Source organism: Gymnodraco acuticeps, unplaced genomic scaffold, assembly GCF_902827175.1.
Source record: "Gymnodraco acuticeps unplaced genomic scaffold, fGymAcu1.1, whole genome shotgun sequence".
Classification (NCBI taxonomy): Eukaryota; Metazoa; Chordata; class Actinopteri; order Perciformes; family Bathydraconidae; genus Gymnodraco; species Gymnodraco acuticeps.
In genome coordinates this window covers 4,323,628-4,350,172 of record NW_022990966.1, presented here as the reverse complement: position 1 = coordinate 4,350,172, position 26,545 = coordinate 4,323,628, and the positions used below count along the sequence as shown (strand labels likewise).

Genomic DNA, 26,545 nt, shown 5'->3' with positions numbered 1-26,545 from the left:
TCTCCTTACTGACTGGTAGAAGTACAATGTGAACACAAGCAGTTTGAGTGAGAGGAACACATTGGCTGATCTACTGTGGTGGGGTCAGTTAGTTGATTGATGGTGGTCAAATCCTGCTTCTGGCTGCATATCACATGACAGTTAGTATGTTACTACACACATAGGAAATACACACATGAACACAACCAGGACCTATACACCATCATTAGCGGAGAGGTGTCAGTGTGAAGTGGCTGCCAGTTTGGGGTTTGGTGCCTTGTTATTGGGAACTGCCACGGAGGTAAACTAGCACCTCTTAAGTCTGTATTTGGTCCAATCAGGTCTTTAACCAGCGAGCCAAGGTTCCCAAGCCAAGTCCCTACACACTACTTTCTGTTCTTCAAGAATCTGGCCATTCATTGCGTAAAACAGGTGTGATTTTGTATTGATGGGTTTGAAAAGTTATCAATATTGCCGTTTGGATCATGGCTGTATTTTACCAGTGACAGATGGCAGGAAACAAGCTTGGTCCATCAATAGTAATGCTCCACATTTGGACTTTTAATACTTGGCTTCCACTTTTAACTGATGCTATATTAGGAATGTTTTTTAGTTTAAAGTGCACTCTATATTATATCTGTATAATAAGGTGTTCTCACTGCTTGGCTGGTAGTTGATGAAAGAGATTTGTTTTAAATATCACACATTAGCTGCTGGGTTTTCTGGACCTTTCCCGTCCTTTTTAAGTAACTTAGCTTCCTCCTCATCAAACAGTACAGATATTATTATTGCTGTGTCCTCGCTGTGCAGCAGAATGGACGCAGAGTGTTAGAGTGCACCACAATTATCCCCACATCTCTGGCAAAAACAGGACAGACAGGGAGTTTAATCAGAATTCTCTCCAGATAATTGCCTGTAATGGGACTATAAAATGATAGATGGAAAGTTTATAAACTCCACATTAAATCAGAGAAAATTGAACTTAATAGAGCTGAGCAACAGTGAAGCCAGATGGGTTAAACCAGCCAGGGTGTGTGGGGGGTGGAGCTGACTGATCCTCCATGGGAATGAGTGACTTAGATCTGCCATATGGTGGCTGATTAGTGACCAGTTAGTGTCTCTCTTCAGGCTCTTCTTTAACCCACATTTAGCATTTAAAGTTCCCCCAAATAAATGTTTTCAGACTTTGAATCTCTCATTGGTTTCAATGATAAGTTAAAGGTGGGGTTGGTAAGAATGGAGAAACCAGCTCGAGTGCGCTAGAATTAAAAAGTTCGCAGCTGAAAAAAATCTGTCCCTTCCTTCAGACTTCCTTACAGAGCCCCTCCTCCAACACACACGAACGCGCACATGACCAATGAGGGCACGAGATAAGTTTGTGCACAGATGGAAGGCTGACAGGCAGGTAGGCCATCCAGTTACTTTAGCTGGGCCGGCTAAAATAACTGGTCGTGCTTTTTACAGTACTACGGCTTCCACAGATGAATTTTTTTAATGTATTTATTGTCAAAGCATTTAATGTATTCATTGCTATCGGGAGGTTAAGAGCATTCCATGGAATATAACAAAAAGTGTTTCTGAAGTGAATTGTTTGTTTGTTTGTAGCCTTTATTTAACCAGGTGAAAGCCCCTTGAGATCAAAAGATCTCTTTTTCAAGGGTGACCTGCAGATTGCAGACTGCAATTACCTACCCTACCTTTAACCCAGATATTTTACATTTAACACTTACACATATATAGAGACAGGCTCCTACGAGCTTAAAACATATGGGCATGTCTGTGTTGAGAGTTTAAGAATATTACTATTGGAGAGTTATTTCCCACTGTATAGAAGTGCATGATGAAGCAGATAAAGCCCCAGTTTCTTAGCCAAACAAAAATAGAGATTTCCTGATTCTCTTTTTTTACTATCATACATATGTGAATATCTTTGTATTTTGGACTGAAAAAAGTACGACACCACTTTGGGCTTTGAGAAACTGATTTGGACATTTTCAATATTGTTTATAAAATATTAATGTGGTTGGAAACATTAAAACTGAGAGCTAAATATAACTTCAAAATATCCACTTACTTTAGATATGCCTACGACTAGTCACCAGGATCTCTAGTCAAAAATGAAAATGGACCAAGTGAGTTTTTATCATGATCATCAGGTTATTAGCACAGAGAAGTGCCCTCCATCTGAAACAATAGATGGGGGACCTGGAGCCCCCCCCCCCCCCCCCCCCCCAATCATCATCATAACGGGGCTAAGCCTGTTAATGAGCTGCTGCTGAGGCACGAGCCTTGTGTCTGTGATGGAATGTGCAGCAGTCACCCTGTGATTCAGATTTGATTATACCCACAGTCACGCTAAATACCAGCTTCTGTCAGTGCTCAGTTCATCACAAAGGTCAGGGCTCTGCACACTGTTTGTGAAAAACATTTCTTTATGGAGCATGCTTTGTGCTTGGGCCATTGTCATGTTGAATCAGGAGAGGACATTACCCAAAATGTTGACACAGTTGCAGGAACACTGGAATAAAATATCATCTGCATGCTCTTACAGAGGTCCAAACCAGGAAACAGCTTGCATATCACACATTGAATAGCGCTTTACTGAGTTTATTTGGCATTAATCATAATATAGCTAGAGAGCCAAAACTAATAGTGGGATTTGAGGCTCAGGATCTGCAGTACACTGGAGGGGGTGAAGAGCCTTTAAGCTGATAAACGTGGGGAGTCTTTACAAGCGGCTTAACAGAACTGGGGAAACATTTATCTTTTGTATGTTGTTCCCTCAAAACCATTGGAGCAATATGGGGGGGGATGACATTTGTGTTTAGTGTTTTCCCCAAGCCCAGCTATTGATTAATGATGAGCAACTAAAGACAGGACTAAAAGTAACTTTGTAGCTCAGTGGGCTCCAGCCCCCATTAAACCACAGTATTTTAATCCACCCGTACCCTGCATGCTCAAAGAGGACACCCCCAGACTCTCTGAGTTAAAATAATATATATGCTGCAAGAAGCTGGTTAGAATAAATGTGTGGCACTTTGATTTTCGTGGTCTGATTCATAGTTAGTATTAAAGGGGCCCTATTATGCTTTTTTGGGTTCTCCCTTTCCTTTAGTGTGTACTACTTCGGCAACATCATTACATCATTATGTAACACTCACGCTCCTATTAGCTTACGCTCCAACACACTGTATGTGTTAAGGGGTGGGACATCTCCAATCAGAGCAGACTGGGCTCTGGTTTCGGACAGAGGGTGAAAAGAGGTGCTGCAGCACAGGCAGTATGAGAAAAATAAAGAGCTTTTTGAACATTAAAGCATGGAGACACACAATACAAATATGGACCTGAAAATATTCATAATATATCCTCTTTAATCCCTACTCCATTTCACTATTTTCTTTCCATTATCATCTTCTTCTACATTACATGAAGAGTTTACTTCAAAGCCATGAAGTGTTTTCATTGGTCGGTCCATTGCCAGAGTCCTGAGTCACGCGTTTCGATAAGCCCTGGTGGAGTAGAAGAGCTGTTTCAGAGCGGGTGACGAGCGTCCCTCAGCCTTTTGTCTGCGCCTCGCCTCAACAAGTAACGGCAGAAGCCTGCTGAGGTTTGACTTGCACAGGGATTAGATGCGTTGACACTGGCCCAATGCTCGCTTTTGTCCCCCAAAACAAACCGGGTGCTCCGTCACCCGCACCAGCAGCTGCCGTCTGCTGACACGAGCCTTTGTGATGACGGGCCCTCAGCCTCGGGGGCCACCATCCTCTCTCCTCATTGTCTGAATAAGACGCTTGCGAGGCAGATGTTTGTTTTTAAAAGTCTGTCTCCCTACCTCCTCCTCCATTTCTGTCTCCATCTCCCTCACAGCTGGTACAGCAAATCCACTTCTTTCAGTGTACCACAGCCTGTTTTTGTTTCTAAATTGCAGATTTTGAGTCGTAAATTGCAAGTGGCGCTTTTACCGATTATTTAGTGTCATGTTGTTTGGCAGTTTAATGCTGACATTGTTCACACACTGCTCTTTTTCAACTATGCTCTCTCTTTTTTGAAGTGGTTGTAGATCTGGTTGTCATGGTAAAAAGAGCGCACTCCTCTTGTTGTTGACTTGGCTCGATTCACACAGTGATTTGTTAAGCTTGAACAAGGGATTGTGGGTAAGGATGTAGTTGCCTATGAATTAATGTTTTCTGTGTGTTTAGCAAAGAAGGTAAAGTATAGGTGTGGGGGGGTTTGTTAAAGAAGAGGAAATAGAGATATAAGAAATTAGATGACATGACTGACCGACACTGGCTATGAGGACAACATTACATTTACACATTACATTACATGTCATTTGTTAGACGCTTTTATCCAAAGCGACTTACACACATTCAGTACTGTGGACAATCCCCACAGGAGCAATTTGGGGTGAAGTGTCTTGCGCAGGGACACAACGACATGCTGACTGCAGTGGGACTTGCTACCCCCTGATTCGAAGTCCAGCACACTATCCACTGAGCCACAGCTGCCTCGAATATGAATATGAATTGAACACTGGCAAAGTAATATTAATAGGTTGAATTCACAAAGAGGTTCTCCTTAAACTGGTTTTCGATCAAAGAGAACACATTCAATTCAACCAATGAAGAAACACTTTGACTGGATTGTGCTTCAAATATTACATCCAGACTAGCAGCAGTTAAATGAATAAACGAATAGACTGCAGAACTTTGTACACTAAGCTCGTGGGAAGTTAAGCAATAAATCAGACTGTACAATATATGATTGTGTTGACATTATGAAATATGCATCTCCATTAAATATATTAGGTTATTCACTGAGGTGCGTTGGCGAGTGTCCGTTGGGCTCACATTGGTCATTTATCAGGGATTCAATATGAGAGAAAACACTTCTTGATATGATTACTTTTCAACTCGTTGCTGTTTTGTTAGGCGTGCGAATCTCCGTCTGTCGCACCAGGTGCAGAATTACATTACAATCATTGTAGCTCCTGTCTTAAAACAGCCATTACAGTGACAGATAGATGAAGACTAGAATGTAATACATTTCAAGTGAGAAAAGAACTTTAGATGAATGTGTTTTTGTTTGTTTTATGTGTGTGTTCTTCCTTACTTTCTCCACCTGTTGTGACCTTAACCATTCTGTCCTGTAATATAAATCTTGCTTTGCATAATCGCTCTTAATAACACTGGACCGCAGGCTGGTTGATTGAAAATGGCAGGAGGCAGATGGAGGTTTTTCTCTCTGAGGTTTCCCGCTGAGTCAACAGATTCTGCCCTGTTAGCTGTATCCACTAACAGTAACAGCGATGGACAGCTGCACCTGTCATCTGCTCAGGACCTGCAGACTGACTTGAATGTGCTTCTGCTTCTGGTGCAGCACTGTTTAATGGGATATTATAGCCATACAGATGGTTTGTTTCCAGCGTAAATATGTACGTTTCTACTCCAAGGTGCCACGGTGACAGTCTTTGGTCCTGCTATGTTGTCCAAACACAAAGAGACACTTCTCCTATCTCTCAAACATCAGATTGTTGCATTAACAAGTGTTGGAGTGCATTTTGTAGCACCTTTATTACATTGTAAATACTGATAGAGGATATACTGTACAGAGATCTGACTGTAGTTAAACCGGTTATATAGATCAAATAAAACACCCTAAAGCAGTGTTAGTGAAATCACCCCTCAATAGATACTTTTTATATACATGACATTTATCATGCATCACGCATTTAAAGACTCAGATTACATGACTGGAGAAACAAAAGATAAATATGTATAGGCTTTTAAAAGACAGAGGGGGGGAAAGAGTGAGAATGATGAAGCTGAACAGAAAAGTAATTTTCGTATTACCTTATTTATTTATTTTCTATCAAAAGGCTTAAGTTTGTGTGCAGCTTTTGAAATATGAGGATTTCTCTGTATTATTTAATACAATTCCCAGATTTTAGAATGTTGTTCAGCCTTTTTTGAAAACATGTTCTGAGGTATTAAATAATACAATCATCATAAAATGAGTCAACACATGAATTGATAGCGAAAACTGTCGTTGTAGTCAGTTAGATATTTTCCAAAGGATATCCTGATGCTGTGTATCCTTGGATGAACCTGCATCCAGATGTGTGGAGAGAGGAGGAGGAGACAAGCAGACTGCAGAGGAGGGAGGGATGGAGGAGGGTAGTGTTTGCTAGCGGATGAGCCACCGCCATGGAGTAGCCTCCTTACCAGCTCGTAAGTACCTTTCTTCCTCATCACCGACGCAAATGAGGCTGAGGCCGGTGAAAGAGAGCACATCGGGTTTTTTGTTAGGAGGAGGAGGAGGAGGAGGAGGAGGAGGAGGAGGAGGAGGAGGAGGAGGAGGAGGAGGACATGGAGAGTAGGAGGGAGGGAGGGGGGATGGGCTGGGCGTTGTGGGTGCAGGCATGTCGACCGGCAGGCGCATGCAGAGTCATTCAGAGGAAATGTTATTGAGGTAGCCGGCTCCATGTGTGTGTGTGTGTGTGTGGTGTGTGTGTGTGTGTGTGTGTGTGTGTGTGTGTGTGTGTGTGGTGTGTGTGTGTGTGTGTGTGTGTGTGTGTGTGTGTGTGAGGTGTGTGTGTGTGTGTGTGTGTGTGTGTGTGTGTGTGTGTGTGTGTGTGTGTGTGTGTGTGTGTGTGTGTGTGTGTGTGTGTGTGTGTGTGTGTGTGTGTGTGTGTGGTGTGTGTGTGTGTGTGTGTGTGTGTGTGTGTGTGTGTGTGTGTGTGTGTGTGTGTGTGTGTGTGTGTGTGTGTGTGTGTGTGTGTGTGTGTGCGGTGTGTGTGTGTGTCCGTACCTCCATTCACTGCCACGTCGTCATACCCTGTAGAGACATGCAACCCTGAGCATGCACACCAACACGTCATGCAGAAGCTGCAGCATCCAGAAATAGAGCAGGAACATCCTCCATACAGTGTCTGTCATTGCAGCGTCAGCATCTTTCATTGTGCGTCTCATCATGGGAATCACAAACCGTTTTCACAGTTTGGCTTCAGTGACGGTTGGCTGCATGTTGCTGGTTGATTACATCATAGGCTGTGCTTCTTTGAATGAACACTAGACATGATATATGAAAAATGCACAAACCGATATGAACTTATTCATTGTACTGTAATGTCAAGAAAACATAAGCATTCGGCCGTGAAAATATTGCGATGTGTTTGTTCAAGGCATGTTCTTTTGCAAAACCTGCTTCCCCATGTAATGAGATATACGTTAGAGTCTCGTTTTTTTGTTCACGTTTTTTCTGAATATCTGATAAACTATAGAGGGACATGCATAAAAGTCTCACAAAATATCCTTGAAAACGAATCTATAATATGAAAGAAATTGAACAAGATTATAAAAGAGTTGGTTTGTAGAAAGTCAAAACAATGAACTTAAACGTATTGAAAACCTATTGACTTGCGTGATTCTTGTTTTTGAGTTTGTATTTTCACGTTTTATTGCACTTTCTTCACATAGAAGCATTGGCTAAATGAAATGTAATGGATTGTAATTGAAGGTTGAATTTAGGGGTATTAAGGTGTACCGCAGCCAGTGAATGTCATTCCTCTGCATTGTGTTAGTTGGTGTTCTGATGTGGGTCACTGACGTGGAGCTGAGCTGGAATGTGCCGCTCAGTCAGATGTAGGTCAGTGTGCAACTCTGCTATCATGGCTCCTGTTGTGTCATACGTGAGACACACTCAGCTGCCTCAGTGTAGAGCCGAGCGCAGTGCCAACAATACCCAGGGTGACGGCCGTGAATCCCACTGTGGACCAACGCTCAAGGTCTCTGCTCTGTGAAGTAAGGTTGTCTTCACGCTGCATCTCAAAGTGTCGCAACTCTGATTCTCCTCCTCATATGAGACATGCAGCACCTCTGATGTGTTTTTAAAAGTCGTTGTGCAACAGTGGAGATAGCTCAGAGGAATAAGATATATTTTCATCCCTTAGTGGTTTTATGGAAATTGTAAACAATATAAAAAAGTAGAATCATCCCTATTGAGTCAAGGGGCCATTTCATTGGTTAATCGCAGGTACGTTAAAGAAAATATGCAAACACTTGTGAAATTAGAGATAAAGAAATGTTAATATAATAACAATAATAATAATTTAGTGCGAGTAATAACACCTCAGGAGGATGTTTGTGTGATTTACTTTAGTGACTCTTTGATAGAAACACAAATATTGAGATTAGAGTTTTCATAATAATTCTTGACATTAAGAAGAATGTAGAATAACCTCTGTCAATGTAGAGACTGTGCAGTCAATCTGAGAAGAAGTGCACACTTTGCTGAAAAGTGGGGGGATTAATCCATGGAAACATTTAAAAAATATTTGGTGCTAGAGAACTCAAGAAAATGTTTGCACAATATTGGGATCACGTGTACCATGTTTGTGTTGTACGGTACTTCTTAAATTAGGTTTGTACAAAAGTAGAACAGGTTTCTTGATCTCTGACCAGCAAATCTCCAGTGACACCTTCTTAAACATGATACTTTTCTCTCTGCAGAGTGGGAAAGCTGAAGGAGACGCTGGTGACGGTGCAGCAGCTGGATAAGAACATGAGCAATCTGCGGACATGGCTGTCTCGCATGGAGGCGGAGCTCGCCAAACCCGTGGTGTACGACGTGTGCCACAGCGAAGAGATCCAGAGGAAACTGGCTGAGCAGCAGGTGGGAGCAATGATCCTTGTTTAAATAAGCAGCATAACTCCATCCTGGAAGTCGAACTTAAAGGTCTCCTATCATGCAAAATGCACTTTTCGATGTCTTTTATACATAAATATGTGTCCCTGGTGTGTCAGGGAACTCACAAAGTGTCAGAAATAAAACCCTCTCTCTTTTCCTCCGTACCCAAATCTCTAAAAACGGGGCTACAACGGAGCTGATCCAGATTTGCGTCCCAATTGACGTAATATCGGCAATGCAGACCCACAGCACTATCAGAAACAATGCCTGACGTGTTTTGGACGTAATATGGTCGGTGTTTACATTAGCAAGCATCGCTAACACTCAGAGCTAACCTGTGTTTGGAAAGAGTGTAAAAAAGCAGGAAAAAAGGAACTCACTTTGTGGTAAACCCGCAAGAGAAAAAGCATTTGAGCTCCATACTGTTTCAGAAATAATCCTTAATGTGGTTTTGAACATGATATGGCGTTTAATCACGGCAGCATTGAGCTGTATCTGGGTAGAGTTCTCCTGATCAGATACTCAGCATATGCTTTTTTTTTCAAGCTAAGGACCTGCAGTTCTCTAACAGGGCTGAAATAGAGAGATATGAGGGATTTCTGAAATGCATGATCTGTTTGGTATTTTGAGCAAAGGCAAGGCAAGTTATTTATATAGCACTTATCTGTACGCGACAATTCAAAAAACAAATTAAAATACTTTTTAGGAATAAATACAGTAAAAACACATTATATAATGCCATTTTACAACAGGCATTACAAAGCGAAGATAATAAAATAATAAAACTAAATACCACAGGTATACAATACATGTTTAAAAGGCATACTGTAGTTTGAATATGAGCAGCTCAATTAAAAGCAGCGGCAAAGAGATATGTTTTTAGTCTCGATTTAAAAATAGTAAGCGTTTCTGCGGACGTGCATGATTTGGGCAGTTTGTTCCAGAGTGTCGGCATAACAGCTAAATGCTGCCTCTCCATGTTTTGTTGTTACTCTCGGAACCGATAGCAGACCCGTCCCAGAAGACCTGAGGCACCTTGATGGCTCGTAATTATGCAGGAGTTCAACAATATACTTTGGTCCTAAACCATGTAATGATTTAAAAACTAGCAATAGTACTTTAAAATCAATTATTTGGCCGACTGGAAGCCAATGTAGAGATTTCAGAACCGGACTGATGTGATCCACTCTTTTAATGTTAGTGAGGACACGTGCAGCAGCGTTCTGAATCAGCTGCAGTTTTCTGATGCATTTTTTTGTCAGCCCTGTGAAGACACTATTGCAGTAGTCGAGTCTACTAAAGATAAAAGCATGGACAAGCTTTTCTAAGTCCTGTTGTGACATTAGTTTTTTAATCCTCGATATGTTCTTCAGGTGATAGTATGCAGACCTAATGACCATTGTAATGTGGCTGTTGAAATTCAGGTCTGAGTCCATCACTACACCTAGATGTCTAGCTAGCAAAACACATCATAGACATGTTTTTATATTTTTTATATATATCTGAGACCCATAATATATATGCCTAAAAATAGCATGATAGTAGATCTTTAAGTTTGAATCATCTTTGGTCAATGAAAAAGTGAGGCTTTCTTCAGTTTAGCATCTAAATCATGAAGGCCAAAGCTGGAGCTGTGTTCCTGCTTCTAGAGCCGCTCACCAAACCACACACGCCAAAAGCGGAAAGCTCAAGGAATCAAGGTCAAATAATGTAATCATGGTTCTACGTGGAAGAACAACTAACATTTTCACCAAAAGAAGCTTCCAAATTGTTATCCGGAGCGGGGAAAAATGTGGACTTTGCACCTCTAAAGAGTTTGGACATCTTTCAGGTAAAAATGAAAAAAGCTTTCTAATGGCTCCACTTTGAAGGAAGACACAGTGGGGCACTTTGAGGGGATTTAAAGACAGGAAGTACTTTACTCACTCTACTGATGCACGCATGCTTCTAAACCCTTTGTGTTATGGCCATCCTGTAGTGGTTTACAGCGTAATCACAGAAAAGTAGCAAAGGTGTGCTTCAAAGTAACATCTCAGCGAGCTGCAGGGTGACGGATATTTGTCAAGAGAAGCTGACACACTGAGACGGTAAATGCTCTGAGAGCCCGACCTCAGCCAGCGGCCTGCAGATACGACATATAATTGAGTGTGTCACTCCTGTTGCAGCCTGCTGTACTCCTGCTTTACTGAAAGGAGAATTATTAATGGTTGGAGAGGCAAAAGGAAGGATGAGATCCACAGAGATAGATCCATACAGGAAGAGAGAGTAGGCGTTCTACTTCACTGCCTTCACTTGGCACCTGAAAGTGTGTGTTTGGTGGACAACAAAAAAAAGAAGTTTAGCAATCTGATGTGTTTTAATAAACTCCTGTTAATTAAACGGCATTAACATCGGGTTCTACACACAAAAAGCTCATTTTCCTCACAAAAACTCATCTTGTCTCCCCTGTAGCTTCTCTCATACCTCACTGCACCCCTTACTGTGATCCAGACACTGGTTTATTTAACTCTCAAACCCCACAGACACTCAAAATGTTCTAAACTTTTAAACTGCTCAGCTCTGTCGAAAACATGTCAGGCAGGGTCTTTAAAGCCATTTTCCGGTTTGTAAAAAGCTACTGACGTTTATAAAATGGCCAATTCTGCCAAGATCCTGCTGGTACTGCCAAAACCTTCAGGTTGGATTAGTTTTCTTTTTTCTTTTAGTTTTATGATGGAGTTTGTGGTTAAAGCGCAGATATTTGCAAGGAGGTGAGTGACAGAAGAATATTTAAGTCTTTAATTTGGACAGGGCTATATCTGAGGAAAGAGTAGCTGTCTGCAGAAAGAAAGAGAGGTAAAGCATAAGACATAAGAAAACACAAGTGGAATTGGTAGAGTGAAGAAGAACTACAGTTCGGGCCGGCATTAGTGGAAGAAGGCCAGCTGAAATAACGCCCTTGTGGACGGGCTCTTCAAGCTTTCATGTGTCACCATGGAAACCCAGAGAGCGGTCATTTTGTACAAACAAGAGCTGACAAAAGTGCTGTCAAGCTTCTGAGCGAGATACACGTAAAAAAAAAATCACAATCTGTTGTCGAAGAACTTAATAATAATTGATCTGGATTACTCTGTGGCTGACAGAAAACCATCAATACAATACGGGTTATTGTTCATCCATAAGAAAAAGCTTTTAACATATCTAACTATTAAATAGTTTAGTTTAGTTTTCAGGCCAGTTGAGGCAAATGAGTGATTTGTGATATTGCGATGTAAAAATAGAATGTTAATGTCGTAAGGCAAAGTAGCATCTCAACCATAAAGTAACAAGTCTTTCCAGTGATCACTCAGCAACTGTTTGTCTATTCTCTAGTTTCCTATTTAAATAAATCCAACAGATTACATTTCAAATCTTCACACAGTAGTTTTTGGACTCATGTGTTGCCTTTATGTGCTGGTGGAAGTATCCAACATCTGGGACCAGGTTGTTTTTGTTTATTTTGACAGAGAAGCATCAATAAAAAATAGGTTAATGATTATTAAGTCTAGTTTTCTCCTGTTCTGACTGCTGCTTATGGGAATGCTTTGAAGAATATCCACTTTTCAAAAGTGTTTACTTCTGTTGCATTCAGGAACAAAAGCTTGTCTAAACTATTTGTGGTTTATTTGGACAGCTGGAATATTTGTTTTAGCTCAAACTCATTAGGAACATAACATGTTAAAATGTAAGTGTATGTACATTTCTTGATGGTTTACACACGGTGCTGTTTGCCTGCAGGAGCTGCAGTGGGACATCGAGCAGCACACAGAGAGCGTGGCGTCGGTGCTGACGCTCTGTGACGTCCTGCTGCACGACGCCGACGCCTGCGGCAGCGACGCGGAGAACGACTCCATCCAGCAGACCACGCGCAGCCTGGACCGGCGCTGGAGGAACATCTGCGCCACGTCCATGGAGAGGAGGATGAGGTGAGCGGGCCGACAACTGAGCCACAAAATGATCAGAAATCTCCCCCGTGAAGTCTTTATTATGTCAGGGTGGGTCATTACACCTGAGGGCAGGGTTAACTCAATTCCATCACCCTCTAACAAAAAGTCAAGTTTTTTTGAAAATATTTTTTTAATTCTTTTTTACATTTTTTTCTTAAATATATGAATTTGTTTTAGGTATGGACAATATAAGTCAATCAATAAAAAGGAAAAAATAAAATAAGTTATCAGTCAGTTTTCATACAGTATGCATGTTTATAAAAAAGAACAGAGATTTATTTATTTGATTACCTGTCTCAGTTGCTCGGGTTTTATCAGTTGACCTTCCACATACACAACGCACATTGAAATGATCCATCTGTTGTCTCCAGAATCGAGGAGACCTGGCGTCTCTGGTGTAAGTTCCTGGACGACTTCTGTCGCTTTGAGGACTGGCTGAAGAGCGCTGAGATCACTGCGGCCAGCCCGGACTCTGCCAACGTGCTCTACACCAGCGCCAAGGAGGAGCTCAAGAAGTTTGAGGTGAGAGGAAACATCTCTTTTTAGTTGTTTTGATTTCTGTAAGCAGTCTTTCACTTTGGCAGAATAGTGGAAAGTGTGGGGTAAAAAGAAAGTCTGAGAAGAGGTCTTAAACCCCACAAGACTTAAAAGAAGGAGGTGTCTTTGTTCCCATTGGGTAGATTTCTAACACTCTTATGTTATGAACTACATCCCGCTTTGCAGTGTGAGTGAAGTTTCAGCTTCAGGTGTCTTGTTGCTATAAAACAGAAATAACTTCTGATTTGCCGGTATGGATTATAAACACAGGTGTTGATATTGTTGTTAACTAAACACATTTCATCCTGTGGACGACCAGTGACCTATTGACTGACCACCCGAGACATGTGATGGGAGCTATGGGAGAGTAAGGGTCAGAATCAGCAGTGGGATGTAGATTCAATTCCATGAAGTGACACGAAAAGGTTATCAATCCTCCTGAGCAGCTGGAAGTGGAGGCAGTTTCAGGGTTATAAACTTTAATCTAATATATGAAAGAAAAAAAATGATGTGTGTTTGGTTTTTGAGGTATCTTTGTAAATCCAACCGTTAATAATTCAAGTTCCAATTAAACCATTCTTTTATATGGTATTACAGTTAAAGTGTTTTGGAAGTAAGTGCCTTTTTAATAAAGAAATCTGGCATAAAACAAGAAAAGGGAATTTAAGTGGAATTTGGTGAAAAAAAGGGGAACACCTTAAATTTAAAATTCCTAGGAAATGTTGATCTTTGGTAACACATCAAACTTAAAGTAATCCTGTCTTCTAAAAAAACATTAGCAGGTCCTTTATATTGACTCGTAAGTTGTTTCTGTTGTCCTGTCAGGCGTTCCAGCGGCAGGTCCACGAGCGTCTAACTCAGCTGGAGCTGGTCAACAAACAGTACCGCCGTCTGGCCCGGGAGAACCGCACCGACGCCGCCAGCAAACTCAAGCTCCTCGTCCAGGAGGGGAACCAGAGGTGGGACAGCCTGCAGAAGAGGGTGGTTTCCGTTCTCCGCAGACTCAAGGTGAGACGGGGGGGGTTCAGGAGAGGATCTTTTCTTTACAATAAAGACCTCAGATCTCATTTACGCAGACAATTTAAAGCTTCCTTAAACAGCAGCAAGAGGTCGATGATTTTGAACTCAAAGTAACTGCATGCGTGAAAATAAAACGAAATGAGCTGTGTAGGAAATACTGCTTTTCTTAAGTAGTAGTAGTAATACCAAAGTATAGAATTACTGTTACAAGTAAACCTCTTGAATTGTACTAAAGTATAAGCATCAAAATATACTAAAATGACCAAAACTAATACTTTAAAACACTTGAAACTTTTCAAGACTTTTTTTATACTGCCAGCTATCTTAATCAATAACAGTGCGTCATAAATTATTTGTAAATGTATGTGTCGTATTAATAAAAGGAACCTGCAAAGTAACTTAAGTTGACAAATACATGTAGTGTAGTGGAGTAAAAATAAAAATATGTAGTACCAGTATAAAGTAGCATATAAAAGAAAAAATTGAAGTACCTCATAATGTACTTAGCAGTACCTCATAATGTACTTAAGGGCAGTACTTGAGTAAATGTACGAGTCAGATAACGGTCAGAAAGCAGAGTGTATGGAGATGCAGCGGATCTGAGGGATAGCCCTGCTCTCCGCTCTAAGCCGGCAGGATTTAGGTCAGCTCTCCAACGGTGACGAGGCACCAGCGTCACGTTGCCAGGGAGACGTTTGCCTCACGACATGTGGAGCTGAGCAGATCAATATATTTATGTTGCTTTGAGTTAGGATGTTGTCAAAGAACTCAGCTGGTGTAGAAATCCACATCCTGGGAATTTGCAGCAGAGAGTCACCAGTGGTTTATATATTCCTATTGTTGTTGTTATTTGTATTTATACTGTAACTTAAATGTTTTCTTATTATCTTTGTGTGATCGGTCTTATCCCGGTATTCATTCTTATTGCTGTTGCTCCTCGGACACCTGCATTTCCCTACAGGGATTAATAAAAGGTTAATGTATCCTATGTTATATAGTCACAGTGGTTTATTCCCAGAATAGAGATGAATGAGAGAAGGCTGCTAAGATACCACCGCATTTAATTCAGACAAGAATGTTGCACAATATTATTATGTATCTTTTCAGGGATGTGTACATGAAAAACATGCAGTTCTAATGACATTTGAGCTCTGTTGGAGAGAATGAATGTTGTTTTATTAGACATCAGTGCTTGTAAGAGAATCATGGTTTCTTAACTCAAACTAATGTTGTTAACATGATATGCTCTGAACTAGTTCGAACCATCTTCTGCTCTGTGCTCCTGCAGCACTTCACCTCTCAGAGAGAGGACTTTGAGGGGACTCGGGAGGGGATCCTGGTCTGGCTCACAGAGATGGACCTGCAGCTCACCAACGTGGAACATTTCTCCGAGAGCGACGTCGAGGACAAGATGAGGCAACTCAACGTAAGTCTGCTCCTGCTGGCAGCTACACAAAGCACAGCGCCATCTTTTCTTTAACCCTGGCTTCCTTAATGACCAAATTGTCTTCTTCTCCCCTTTAATGTTCAGGGCTTCCAGCAGGAAATCACTCTGAACACCAACAAGATCGACGCTCTGATTGTGTTCGGGGAGAACCTGATCCAGAAGAGCGCCCCTCTGGACGCCGTGCTGATGGAGGACGAGCTGGAGGAGCTGCACTCGTACTGCCAGGAGGTGTTCGGCAGGGTGTCCCGCTTCCACCACCGCCTGGTGCACCGCCGCCCGGTCAGTGAGCACAGTCACAGTAGACTTTGATGCTCTTATTATTACAAATGATTACGTTTCAGGCTTTTCTTTATAGTAATTATAAGATGTTGTAAAGCAAAAGGAACGAATGATCCACAGAAAACAAATCAAAGAACATACTTATCAAATGTAAAACATATTCCTTATTATAAGGAAATGTTTTTTGTTTAATTGTGTTCTTACTGAGTAAGTGAGGGTTTCAATACTCTATTTTTCCAAAAAAAGTGCATAAAAAAAGAATATATATAAACAAATTATTGCATAAAAATATAAATAATAATAAAGAAATGAAAAAAGAAACACAGAAAATATATAAATTATAAAAACAAAATCATCATAGAGTATGAACTAAACTATGTAAGGCTAAAAATGTTTTATTTGTCAGTTTCACACATGGCTTGTCCAGAAGAGAGACTAAATATGTGTTACAGTGGTACATTTCACTTTTATTATTTTAAGTAAATGTCTATGGCTTTACCAATTAAACCTTTTATTTTGGAGTACTGCTCTTTTTGTTATTCATCCTACTTGAAATCATTCAATTGTCTGTCTAATCAAACATGGAGGACAATATGTATGTGTCTCTCATCAGGGATACGTCTAACCAGACTAAATCAGTTTTTGTTACTTACTTTTCCCTTCTTTAATATTTGGAAGTTCCTGGAGGAGGAGAGGGATCTATCAGACCTGGACGACTCCCCCGATCTGACCGGTGGGACGTCCTGGGAGGAGTCGAGGAAGAAGGAGGAGGAGGAGGATGTTCCAGCAGGAGGGGCAGCGGGACGGCAGGTCATGTGTCAGCTCCTCGCCCCCCCCCTGGAGCGGTCGGGCAGAGAGACGCCCGTCAGCGTGGACTCCATCCCGCTGGAGTGGGACCACACTGTGGACGTGGGAGGGTCTTCATCACATGAGGATGATGAGGAGGACACCACATACTTCAGCACCCTGTCAGGTAATAACTGCTGCTTATAGGCTAAACTTGTTTGTGTTGTGGTGTCATATGTGTATACTTTATTTTAATAATCTTTCACATTTTCCAATAGCTTGAAGAAATAATAAAACGTTATAAATAAATGTATAATATGAATAAAATCTGAAGAATAATTTCAGTTTCCCAAAATAAATAAATAAGGTAACAGCCTTGGATTAAATACGGTTAAACATTCAAACATTTCAAAGAACTGAGAGATTACTAGGAACAGTTTTTCTGAGAAAACCAAGTCCAAGATATATAGCGCTGTGAAGAAACCCTCAGTGCATTCTTGAGCACAGCAGAGCTCAAAACAGTCGCGGTGCCCAGAAACAGCTAAATGAACGGTTTCCTGTGATTGACGTTTCCAAGTTCCACTTATTTGCAAGATGGTTTCCAGACTGTAATGGAATTAAAGGAGACCAAAGAAAGTTAGAGAGTTTGAAGAATAACCAACACTTAAGCCGCAGGTCTTTTCTCCCGTTTCTCTCCCACACACTCCCCCCCCCCCTCTCCCCCCCCCTGCCCGAAACACCTCCATACTACTTCTGGCATCACTATGTCACACACGCTTCTATTGAGTAGTGCTCCAACACGTTGTACATGATAGGCTAAGGGGCGGGACATCTCTAAGTGGTTAGACAGAGGGTGAAAAGAGGTTCTGCAGCACAGGCAGTATGAGAAAAATAAAGAGCTTTTTGAACATGAAAGCATGGAGACATGTTCCAGTAGAGGCACTTAATACTAATATGAACCTGAAAATGATCAGAATGTCTTCAACCACACAGATGTTCTCTTCTCAACGTCTCAGCTGCTCTTATATATTTAGCCCCTTTCGCTCTCTGTTACAGATGTGCAGGTCACAAAGAGCTCAGAGTCTTTGGTTAAAGCGACTGTCAGAGCAGTGAACGCTGCCTCGGGTAGGCTCCGCCTCCTGCATGCCCCTGCTCTCTGTCTGCTTATGGACCCACATCAAGTTGCCCCCCCACATCCCCATTATTACACGTTGTTGCTGTGCAGAGCTACAGCTTCTCATAAATAGTTTCTCTTACCAAGATCAAATCTTGGTAAGAGAAAAAAGGAAACTTGATGTATTTTACTCTTCATTCCATTTGTTTTCCCATTTTATAATGCTGTGTATGCATGTATACCTGAGTCTTATGCATGTATTAGAAGACTGTGTGATGAATCCTTGTTACTCTGTTTTCTCTCTCTTTGGTTTTGCCCCTCCATACATTCCGTCATTAGTTTTCACTCTTCATTTACTGTCTTCTCCTCTTTCTCCGTAGGGAAGTCAGTGAGCGACCCCCCCAGCTGGCACCAGCCCGTCTCACCTGAAAGGAAACGAGTTCCCAGAGAAATGATCCGAGGCCTGAGCGCGTCTCCTTCACACACCTCCAGCACTCCCTTCCACCAGCAGGGCTACGTAAGGACACACACATTAAGATCCAAGCGCCATCATCTCAGGAACCTAGGTTTCATTTGTTTTGATCAGTGTTTTAAGTTGAAGTGTTTTGTGTGTGTGTGTGTGTGTGTGTGTGTGTGTGTGTGTGTGTGTGTGTGTGTGTGTGTGTGTGTGTGTGTGTGTGTGTGTGTGTGTGTGTGTGTGTGTGTGTGTGTGTGTGTGTGTGATGTGTGTGTGTGTGTGTGTGTGTGTGTGTGTGTGTGTGTGTGTGTGTGTGTGTGTGTGTGTGTGTGTGTGTGTGTGTGTGTGTGTGTGTGTGTGTGTGTGTGTGTGTGTGTGTGTGTGTGTGTGTGTGTGTGTGTGTGTGTGTGTGTGTGTGTGTGTGTGTGTGTGTGTGTGTGTGTGTGTTCAGGCTAAGCTGATGTCGGAGTGCAGCGGCAGCATCAACACGGTGAAGAGAGTGAAGCTGATCCTGAACGATGAAGAGGAGCCGGTGGATCAGGGTCTGACCGTCAGCACGGCCGACAAGCAGACCAGCACAGGTACAGAGATACACAACAGGGAGGGAGGTGTCACTCTGCTGGATTTCTTTCAGGGAAATGTCATTTTTTTGTGACTTGTGTTTTTTACCCCACTGGCACAAAATGTAAGAAAGTCCTGCAATTTAAACTTTCTACTTATTTTTCGACTTACCTTTTTGATTAAGCGATTATTATCCTAGACGTTTACAGGGTACTTGCTTATTCAACGAAGAGTCCGAAACTCAAAGATATGAATTGAAATGATATAAAATGAAGAAATTCAGCAAATCAGCACTTTTGGGAATAACAAATGAAAATGTTGTGTAGAGGCTGATTCTTTGTAATTGTCTAGTTTGTTTTGGTTTTTAAACAAATGCTTTATAAATGGTAATGATTGTGTTTGTTCATTTAGCTCGCAATAACAAACAGTTACATTATAAATTGTAGGAAAAACTCAAATGCTGATTCAGTAACACTAAATCTAGGGTGAAATTAATTCATATACAAAGTCATCCTGCTAATGCTTTAGGACCGCACTACAGTGAATAATAAGGCAGTGTTTTTACAGCAGTGTTAAGAGCGTGTCTCTCGTGTCTCTGCAGGTGTGATCGAGCGCTGGGAGCTGCTTCAGGTACAGAAGCTCAACAACGAGACGGACATCAAGCAGGACCTGGAGCAGTGGCAGAAGCTGAACTCTGACCTCTGTGATGTCACTTCCTGGTTGGGCCGGGTGCTGCCAGAGCTAGAGAGGCTGCAGAGGATCGCACCGGCCACCAGCATCCGAGACATTGAAGTGAACATCCGGAAACTAAAGGTAAAACACAGACAACACCGTATAATCGCATAAACCTTCTAAATGATGGAGGGTAAACACGTAATCATCTGTTCTGTCTTGTAGGAGATGCAGAAGTCCTTCAACAGCTGCAAGTGTCTGATGATCTCCACCAACCTGAGCAGCCGTCACTTCCTGTGTGGCGATAGCGCCGAGCTGCAGGAGCTGCAGGAAACCCTGAGCTCTGCCAACAGCAGCTGGCCTCAAGCCTGCAGCGGGCTGGAGAGCTGGGAGAGGAGGCTGCACGCTGCTCTCATGCAGTGTCAGGTCAGACATGGAGACACTCTTACATCAGAGAATACAGAATGTAAAGTAGTGTGGTTCAGGAAATGCTCCAATGAATGCACAGAAGGCAAGCACCTCCACCCCTCTGACTCCGCTCTTCTCCTGCAGGAGTTCCATGAGACGCTGCACTCCCTGCTGCTGTGGCTCGCTCAGGCGGAGAACACACTGAACGCTGTGAATGTCAGCGACACCTCGGCGCCACGCTCCGTCCTGCTGGAGCACCAGGACACCCTGACGGTGAGCAGAGAACCATCCTTTCATCAGCCCTGCCATGACATTTCTGCTTTACCTTGTTTAGCCCAAAATAACATTTCTAAACTGATTCCAAGATATTTGGATTTCAGTGAGTTGAGGGGACATTTGGAGTTCATGAGGATTTTTTTGCCACAGTTTTGTCTTTATTTTGGTAATATATAAGTTGGACTTGTTGCCTTGGTTATGTTGGAACTTACATTTTTAGATTTTCACCTGGAGTGTCACAAAGAAATCCTTTACTTGAAATACCGTTGCGCTACTAGATAATGAGACAAGAGAACATTACATTTACTTCTAATGAAAGGGTTTGTATTGGAAAATATAACCAATATTTCAACCTAACTTTAATCTGCTCGATACATTTGTTACAGTTCCCTCACTAGCTGATACACTCAATTAAAACAAGAAACACATGTGCACATGTACACTTTGTCATGATCTCACTATCCGATCCCCCCAGGCTCTGCAGGAGGAGCTGTGCGGCCGCCAGCGGCAGGTCTCCTCCCTGCAGGAGATCTCCTCTCAGCTGCTGCTGGAGGACAGCAGAGAGGACAGCGTGGAGGCCAAGGAGAAGGTCCACGTCATCGGGAACAAGCTGCAGCTGCTGCTCCGACAGGTGGCCGCTCACCTAAGCACGCTGCAGGGCACACTGGTGAGGCCTGCTGTTCATCTCACTCTGGTCTGACTGTGGGGGGGCTGTGATAGTGTCTTTTAAACCACGAGCTGCCAATTTTCTATTCAAATGTGCAAGTGGTATAATATTGTAAAAACAGGACCATAGAGAGTGCCATTTTTTGACAAATGACAGTTTATGTAGCCAACTATTCCTAATTTATTTATTTTTTGTTGCACAAAGACGTTACCCGATTGGTAGTCACATGTATTGACTACATGTAGTAGTTCGAGCGTTAGAACTATTAACGAAGCACTTTTATACTAATAAAGGACTGGCTTACCTAAAGCCAGTTGAGTAGCACTTGAAATGTTTGGCTCTATGAAACCTGATGTACTTATATGATTCTGTTTTCTTCAAGGTTGTGTCTTCCTGGTCGAATGTACTTATTGTAAGTCGCTTTGGATAAAAGCGTCAGCTAAATGTAATGTAATGTAATGTATAAACAATAATGTTATCACTGCACCAAGTCTATTTTAAATATCTGCACACTTACACTAAATGTACGTCACTAGTGTTCATGTTGGACATTCCTCGGCGATGCTATCAGAGGTAAAGTAAGGTAACTCTCCTCTGATGAAAGTCCTCGTATCTGATGGTGTGTTCACTGTCTGTCTCCCAGGAAACCTGCTCCTCCGGCACAGGGATGGACAGCATTGGTCTGGGAGCGCTGCAGAAGGTATGATCCTTTTATCTTTACTTACAATCTCCACAATCTCTGACTGAGAGCAGTGATGTCCTCCATCCCAGGCTAACACTAACATTAGGTCATCCGTTTTCAAATATGAATGTAAAATAAAAACAAGAATTGAGGCATAATACTACATTTTTGAAATATTCAATTAGAAGAGAAAAACAAGGAAGTTACATTATAGTAAGTTGTGAAACTGTTACTCTGTTACTTCTTCCACCACTTTAGAGTTTTATATTGAAAACCTAGATTTAACTTCTTCATGAAAGGTTAGGGTTAGTTAGTTGTTTTAAGTGATGAATGCTTTGTCTCCTGCTTCAGGAGGAGGCTGCAGGTCTACATGCAGCTATCGGACCCCCAGCAACTAAAAGGTAACTTTGACAAACTGTACTTTCTGAAGTACGTAATTCTAAGGGTTTAACTAACCCCCCCAACAAACTATGCAGATATGTGGGCCTTCAAAACAGTTTGATGTTAATGTAGATTTGTTTCATAATGTTGAATATCCTAATTAATGGGGTAACTTTTTGTGGCAATACACATTGCAGTAAAATGTATAAGTGTATGAAAATGATTTTTGAATGTTGGGCACACTGTTGTGTATAAAAACACTAACATTTACATATGACTTTCATTTTAGAAGAAGCTTGTACCTGGGCTTAGAGGCTGGAAGATTTAAGTAGTTTTAAACTCTCATCGTAGTACCTAAAATAGTTAGATCTTGAGAAGTAGTTTTAAGTTCCAAAAATCCTTAAAGGTAAACTTTTATGCAAAATCCACTTTTTCATGTATTTTCTACATCAACGCGTGTCCCCTCTGCGTAAAGAGATTCTGAAAGTTTCAGGAAAAAAGATTATCACCTGAATCTCCTCCTAGAGCACCATTGAGTTCTTTGTAACCAAATATCTCTCAGAGGGGCGTGGGGAGGGGCTCCTTGCTGCAATGATCGGTTTGGTATTTGGAGCCAAACACTTCAGAGACATGTTTTGTATATATCTGAGACCTATGATATATTGATGAAAAACAGTATAATAGGGGACCTTTAAAGTAAACGTTATGACGCTGATGTCATACATCTATTTCCCCCTCAATAATCTCTAACGTCTGTGCAGCTCCAGGGAGCGGCGGGACTCCCCCCCCCAGCGGCCCTTCCTCCACCGGGTCCTGCGCGCGGCCTTCCCGCTCCACCTGCTCCTCCTGCTGCTGCTGGTCCTGGCCTGCCTGGTGCCCGTCTCCGAGGACAACTACAGCTGCACGCTGTCCAACAACTTCGCCCGCTCCTTCTACCCCATGCTGCGCTACACCAACGGCCCCCCGCCCACATGAGCACTGCCACCACGCCAAAACCTCCCCTAAGAAGACTGAAGGACTCAATATGTGCCGTGGAAACAGAACATTGAGCCGTTCATAGTGTGAAGGTGCAATTTAAAGACATTCTACCTGTCACACAAAAAAAAGCACCGCCCTTTTTAAAATCTAAATCTGATTGGTGTATTTAAATATATATTTATTGTTCGTGGTGTTCCACATTTATAAAAAAAGAAGCCATATACTGGTTCGTTTTTAACGTTCTGCCATTTTTATATGTAGATTTAACGTCCCCACTTACTATATTCAACACACGAAGATAAGTAAGGTCTCTAGATTTATTTTAATATCTACGCTATATTTTCTGATTTTGTACTTGCATTGTAAGCCATGGGATCTATATTGAGGAGTAAAGGTCAGTGATTACCACAGCGTACAGAAAGCGAGAATTACACTAGGCATTTTCTACCACTGCAGCTATTTTTACAGTTTTTCATAGAAGAAGGCAGGCTGCTGTTGACGGCACATTTTGTATAGAAGAGAAGAAGATTGATTAAGAGATATTTAAAAAGATCTGTAAGATATTTTTTCTAAATAATGCTGGCAGTGACTCCTGCAGACATGCCTTTCTGTAGCCAACAGAGCCCCACAGCTGGAAGATATTGTACTTTTAATGGTGTTTGAGGACTACTGTGTATAAGGGCAAACTACTGAGAAAGAAAACGTAAAATTATTGTTTCTGCATATTTGAGTTTGAGTGTCTTCCTGTATTCTATTTCAATAATGTAGCATGGGACTGTAGTCTAAGCGCTGGTGTAATAAAATGACAGATATGTTCTTATGTTAACAACTTCATGGCCAGTGTTCGGGGGGTCATTTCTGTATATTTCAGCATATATACAAAAAGTCGTCAAATGAAAGCTGCATTAGGTGATTTGGTACCTCTAGGGGGCAGAAAGAGCCCAAATCACCGCTCATATAATAACGGAAAATAAGGGGCTTTTAACAAATATAGTAGCATTTTTTATTATTTTTTTAAACGGTTCAAATTCCAGCAGATTTAGTCATTGGGTCCATGTGCAGCATTACAACCTGACCTGCTAGCTAACAGATGCTAATTTGTACGATCCTTTCCACATTAAATTGCAGTAATTGCATTCAATGAAATATTGCTTGAAGTTTCAAAGGGTGTTTTTTATATTTAGTTAATATTGATGCAACAATATTAGCTCCAGCTGGTGGACCTGTCACATCACTGCCATTTAGCTGAAGATCAAAGAACACAAAGCCCCGCATGTTATGTTCAAATACCTAAATTACTTTATTCTTAAATGATTTGATGTTGTTCAAAACGTACCTAACGCTGTCCGAGTTGGACCCGTGGAGTAAAGTCCTGCAGGTGTCAAAAATCCAACAGGTTGAAACAAAGATTGTTTAAAAATATATATAATTTGTGGTTAATATTGCGAAGCTTTACACCACTCTTCATCATGAAGTTAGAGGACTGGTTTCAAATCTATTGACCCAGACTGAGTCGAACATGAATGCAAGTGATGCTTTGAGCATTGCATGTAACTGTGTACCTCACAATCAAAGACCATTACATGTACAATGTTCATATTATTGATCCTAAATGTTTGAAACTCAAGTGTTTGGTCCTTATTTGTATATAATGTCACACTCAGCAGAACAGAAACAAACAACAAAACGTGTGTAAAGTTTGATTTATTTTGTGAACTCTTATTTATGGGATGTATAGACTGTCAGTTTTGATTGACAATAAACTGTGTTTGCCATGATTCGCGGCTGCTTGTTTATTGTAGGTTAGCTACAGGCAGGAAACTAGATCTCAGATTTGCATATGTGTGTGTTGTGAACAAGTGGAAATAGTTTCAGCATCAGAGATGGATGAGTGTGTGTTGTGTGCATGCATGTACGGGTTACAGACATCGGGAACAAACAGATATTGAACATGTTTCTGTATACTGTAATAGCAGTGGTAGGAACATTTGGCACGAAGGCTTCGTTTACATTGGCAGTAAAATGGCACTGTTCATGACATGTCCAAATGATGTTGGGTCATTTTGGGTTCCTTCACTTTGTCTGGCCAGATTGAAACAAATCTAGTTTGAAGACTTAAAGCCAACCGTTCCTTGTTTCTGGTAAAGCCAAACACAATTAAACTAACCAGTCCTGGACCGATGCTCCTAAGACTTTTCATCATGTGGTATCCTGTCTAAATTACAGCAATGAACGCTGATTATGCCATCCTGTCCGGCTACTTGGTTAAATAAGACCACCAAGGCACATTCCCTTTGTCTAGGCAGAAGTTCTTTATCACAGTTGTAGCTGCAGCAGAATTGACTGGACTCTAATTGCTTTAAATTGAATATATCTGTAAAAGTTTGCACTTAGCACCGCTTGCTATAAATAGCATCCGTTTCTTTCCTGTTTAACTTATCATTGAGTAAACTGACCGGTGGTTACGTGACATATTGTAGGAATATTTCATATTATTTTCAAAGCATAACAATACAGAACATTTTATACACTACACTTAAAATGTACACAAAAACAATGCATCAGAGATCAGTTTAACAATGATGCATACTTAATAAGCTTTTTATCAGAACAATTCCATGTTTTCTGCACCTAGGCTGTTAAATGATCGCTTTGGTTTGTGTTTTGAAGATGGCTCTGAATATAGCAGCTTATGTTCAAGAGTAATCCAAACTTTAAAATCTGACAGGTAAAGGCGTCATGGACTTTAGGGCTAAACATAATGGGTTAATACATTTTAGTTTTGTGTAACTGCATCACTCTTCATAGTTGAATGCACTTATTGTGAGTCGCTTTGGATAAAAGCGTCAACTCTTTATGTGTTAACTACGAACAGTGCCACACATTGTATTGTAAATCCAGCCTTTGAAGAAGAAAGGTTTTTGTTAACAGTCGTTTTGTTAAAAGGCCACAAACTGCTGAATCTTTACTCATCTAAAACGTGTAGTGTGTACAAAGAGAGTAGAAAACAGGCACCGATTAAAACACCAAAGAACAGTAGTAGTAGTGAAAGAGAAAAACACCACAGTGTGATAGAACACACAGCCATTATTTTTTTTACACATGCATTCTCTGTAAGTCACTGCAGATTGTGGATGGCTTGTTCTGGATGATACACCAAGGTGACAAAAGAGATACAAATACTGCATATCAAAAAAGAGCTCAAACTGACTGGCAGAGGTCCAGCGATGTTCTCATGAACATCTACTGTAGTGCACATTCACAAGAAATATTTACGCACACAAAATATACATTCGATCGAAAGCTTCTCTTTTTCCAAAGACTAATAACATCTCAAAAAAACGTTACCTCACAACAGCACTTTGTTTGTTGTTAATCCTTTTTTTGTTTTCCCTTTTCTCAATCTTTGGGAGATGAAAGCCATTAAAGGTTTGGTCTCAGTTAGTGTCTTTCCGTCCCGTTACCCCTGTAAGGCAGTTTCCATGACAACTCGATCAGGGATGATGTAATCTGTTGGTTCGATTGACGGACCGCCGTCTCCTTCATCCAGCGACCACAGCTGCGGATGGATGTAGCTGTGAAGAACGGGTTTAAAGTTATTTACCACAAGTCAAAAAAAAGGTGCACTTAATGAAGAAAAAGCACATT

General features: G+C 41.3%; 2 protein-coding genes across 5 annotated transcripts in view; one reads left to right on the top strand and one right to left on the bottom strand.

The window, feature by feature from the left end:
* LOC117558944 (nesprin-2-like) overlaps positions 1 to 24,675 on the top strand; it is a 138,755-nt gene extending 114,080 nt beyond the window's left edge. The window contains 17 exon segments of the mRNA XM_034235510.1: positions 8,490 to 8,652; positions 12,424 to 12,611; positions 13,004 to 13,154; positions 13,995 to 14,177; positions 15,478 to 15,615; positions 15,721 to 15,915; positions 16,594 to 16,888; positions 17,758 to 17,826; positions 18,196 to 18,332; positions 18,724 to 18,853; positions 19,435 to 19,646; positions 19,731 to 19,931; positions 20,058 to 20,186; positions 20,665 to 20,856; positions 21,500 to 21,556; positions 21,890 to 21,939; positions 22,681 to 24,675. Coding sequence (XP_034091401.1) covers positions 8,490 to 8,652; positions 12,424 to 12,611; positions 13,004 to 13,154; positions 13,995 to 14,177; positions 15,478 to 15,615; positions 15,721 to 15,915; positions 16,594 to 16,888; positions 17,758 to 17,826; positions 18,196 to 18,332; positions 18,724 to 18,853; positions 19,435 to 19,646; positions 19,731 to 19,931; positions 20,058 to 20,186; positions 20,665 to 20,856; positions 21,500 to 21,556; positions 21,890 to 21,939; positions 22,681 to 22,894 — 2,704 coding nt within the window. The 3' untranslated portion in view covers positions 22,895 to 24,675.
* The window catches only part of LOC117558848 (estrogen receptor beta-like), a 28,642-nt gene continuing 26,682 nt past the window's right edge, over positions 24,586 to 26,545 (bottom strand). For all 4 annotated transcript variants that reach the window (XM_034235289.1, XM_034235286.1, XM_034235285.1 and 1 more), the window contains exon 10: positions 24,586 to 26,472. In XM_034235289.1, the coding sequence (XP_034091180.1) occupies positions 26,358 to 26,472 (115 nt within the window). In that variant the 3' untranslated portion in view covers positions 24,586 to 26,357. The remainder of the gene's footprint in view (positions 26,473 to 26,545) is intronic.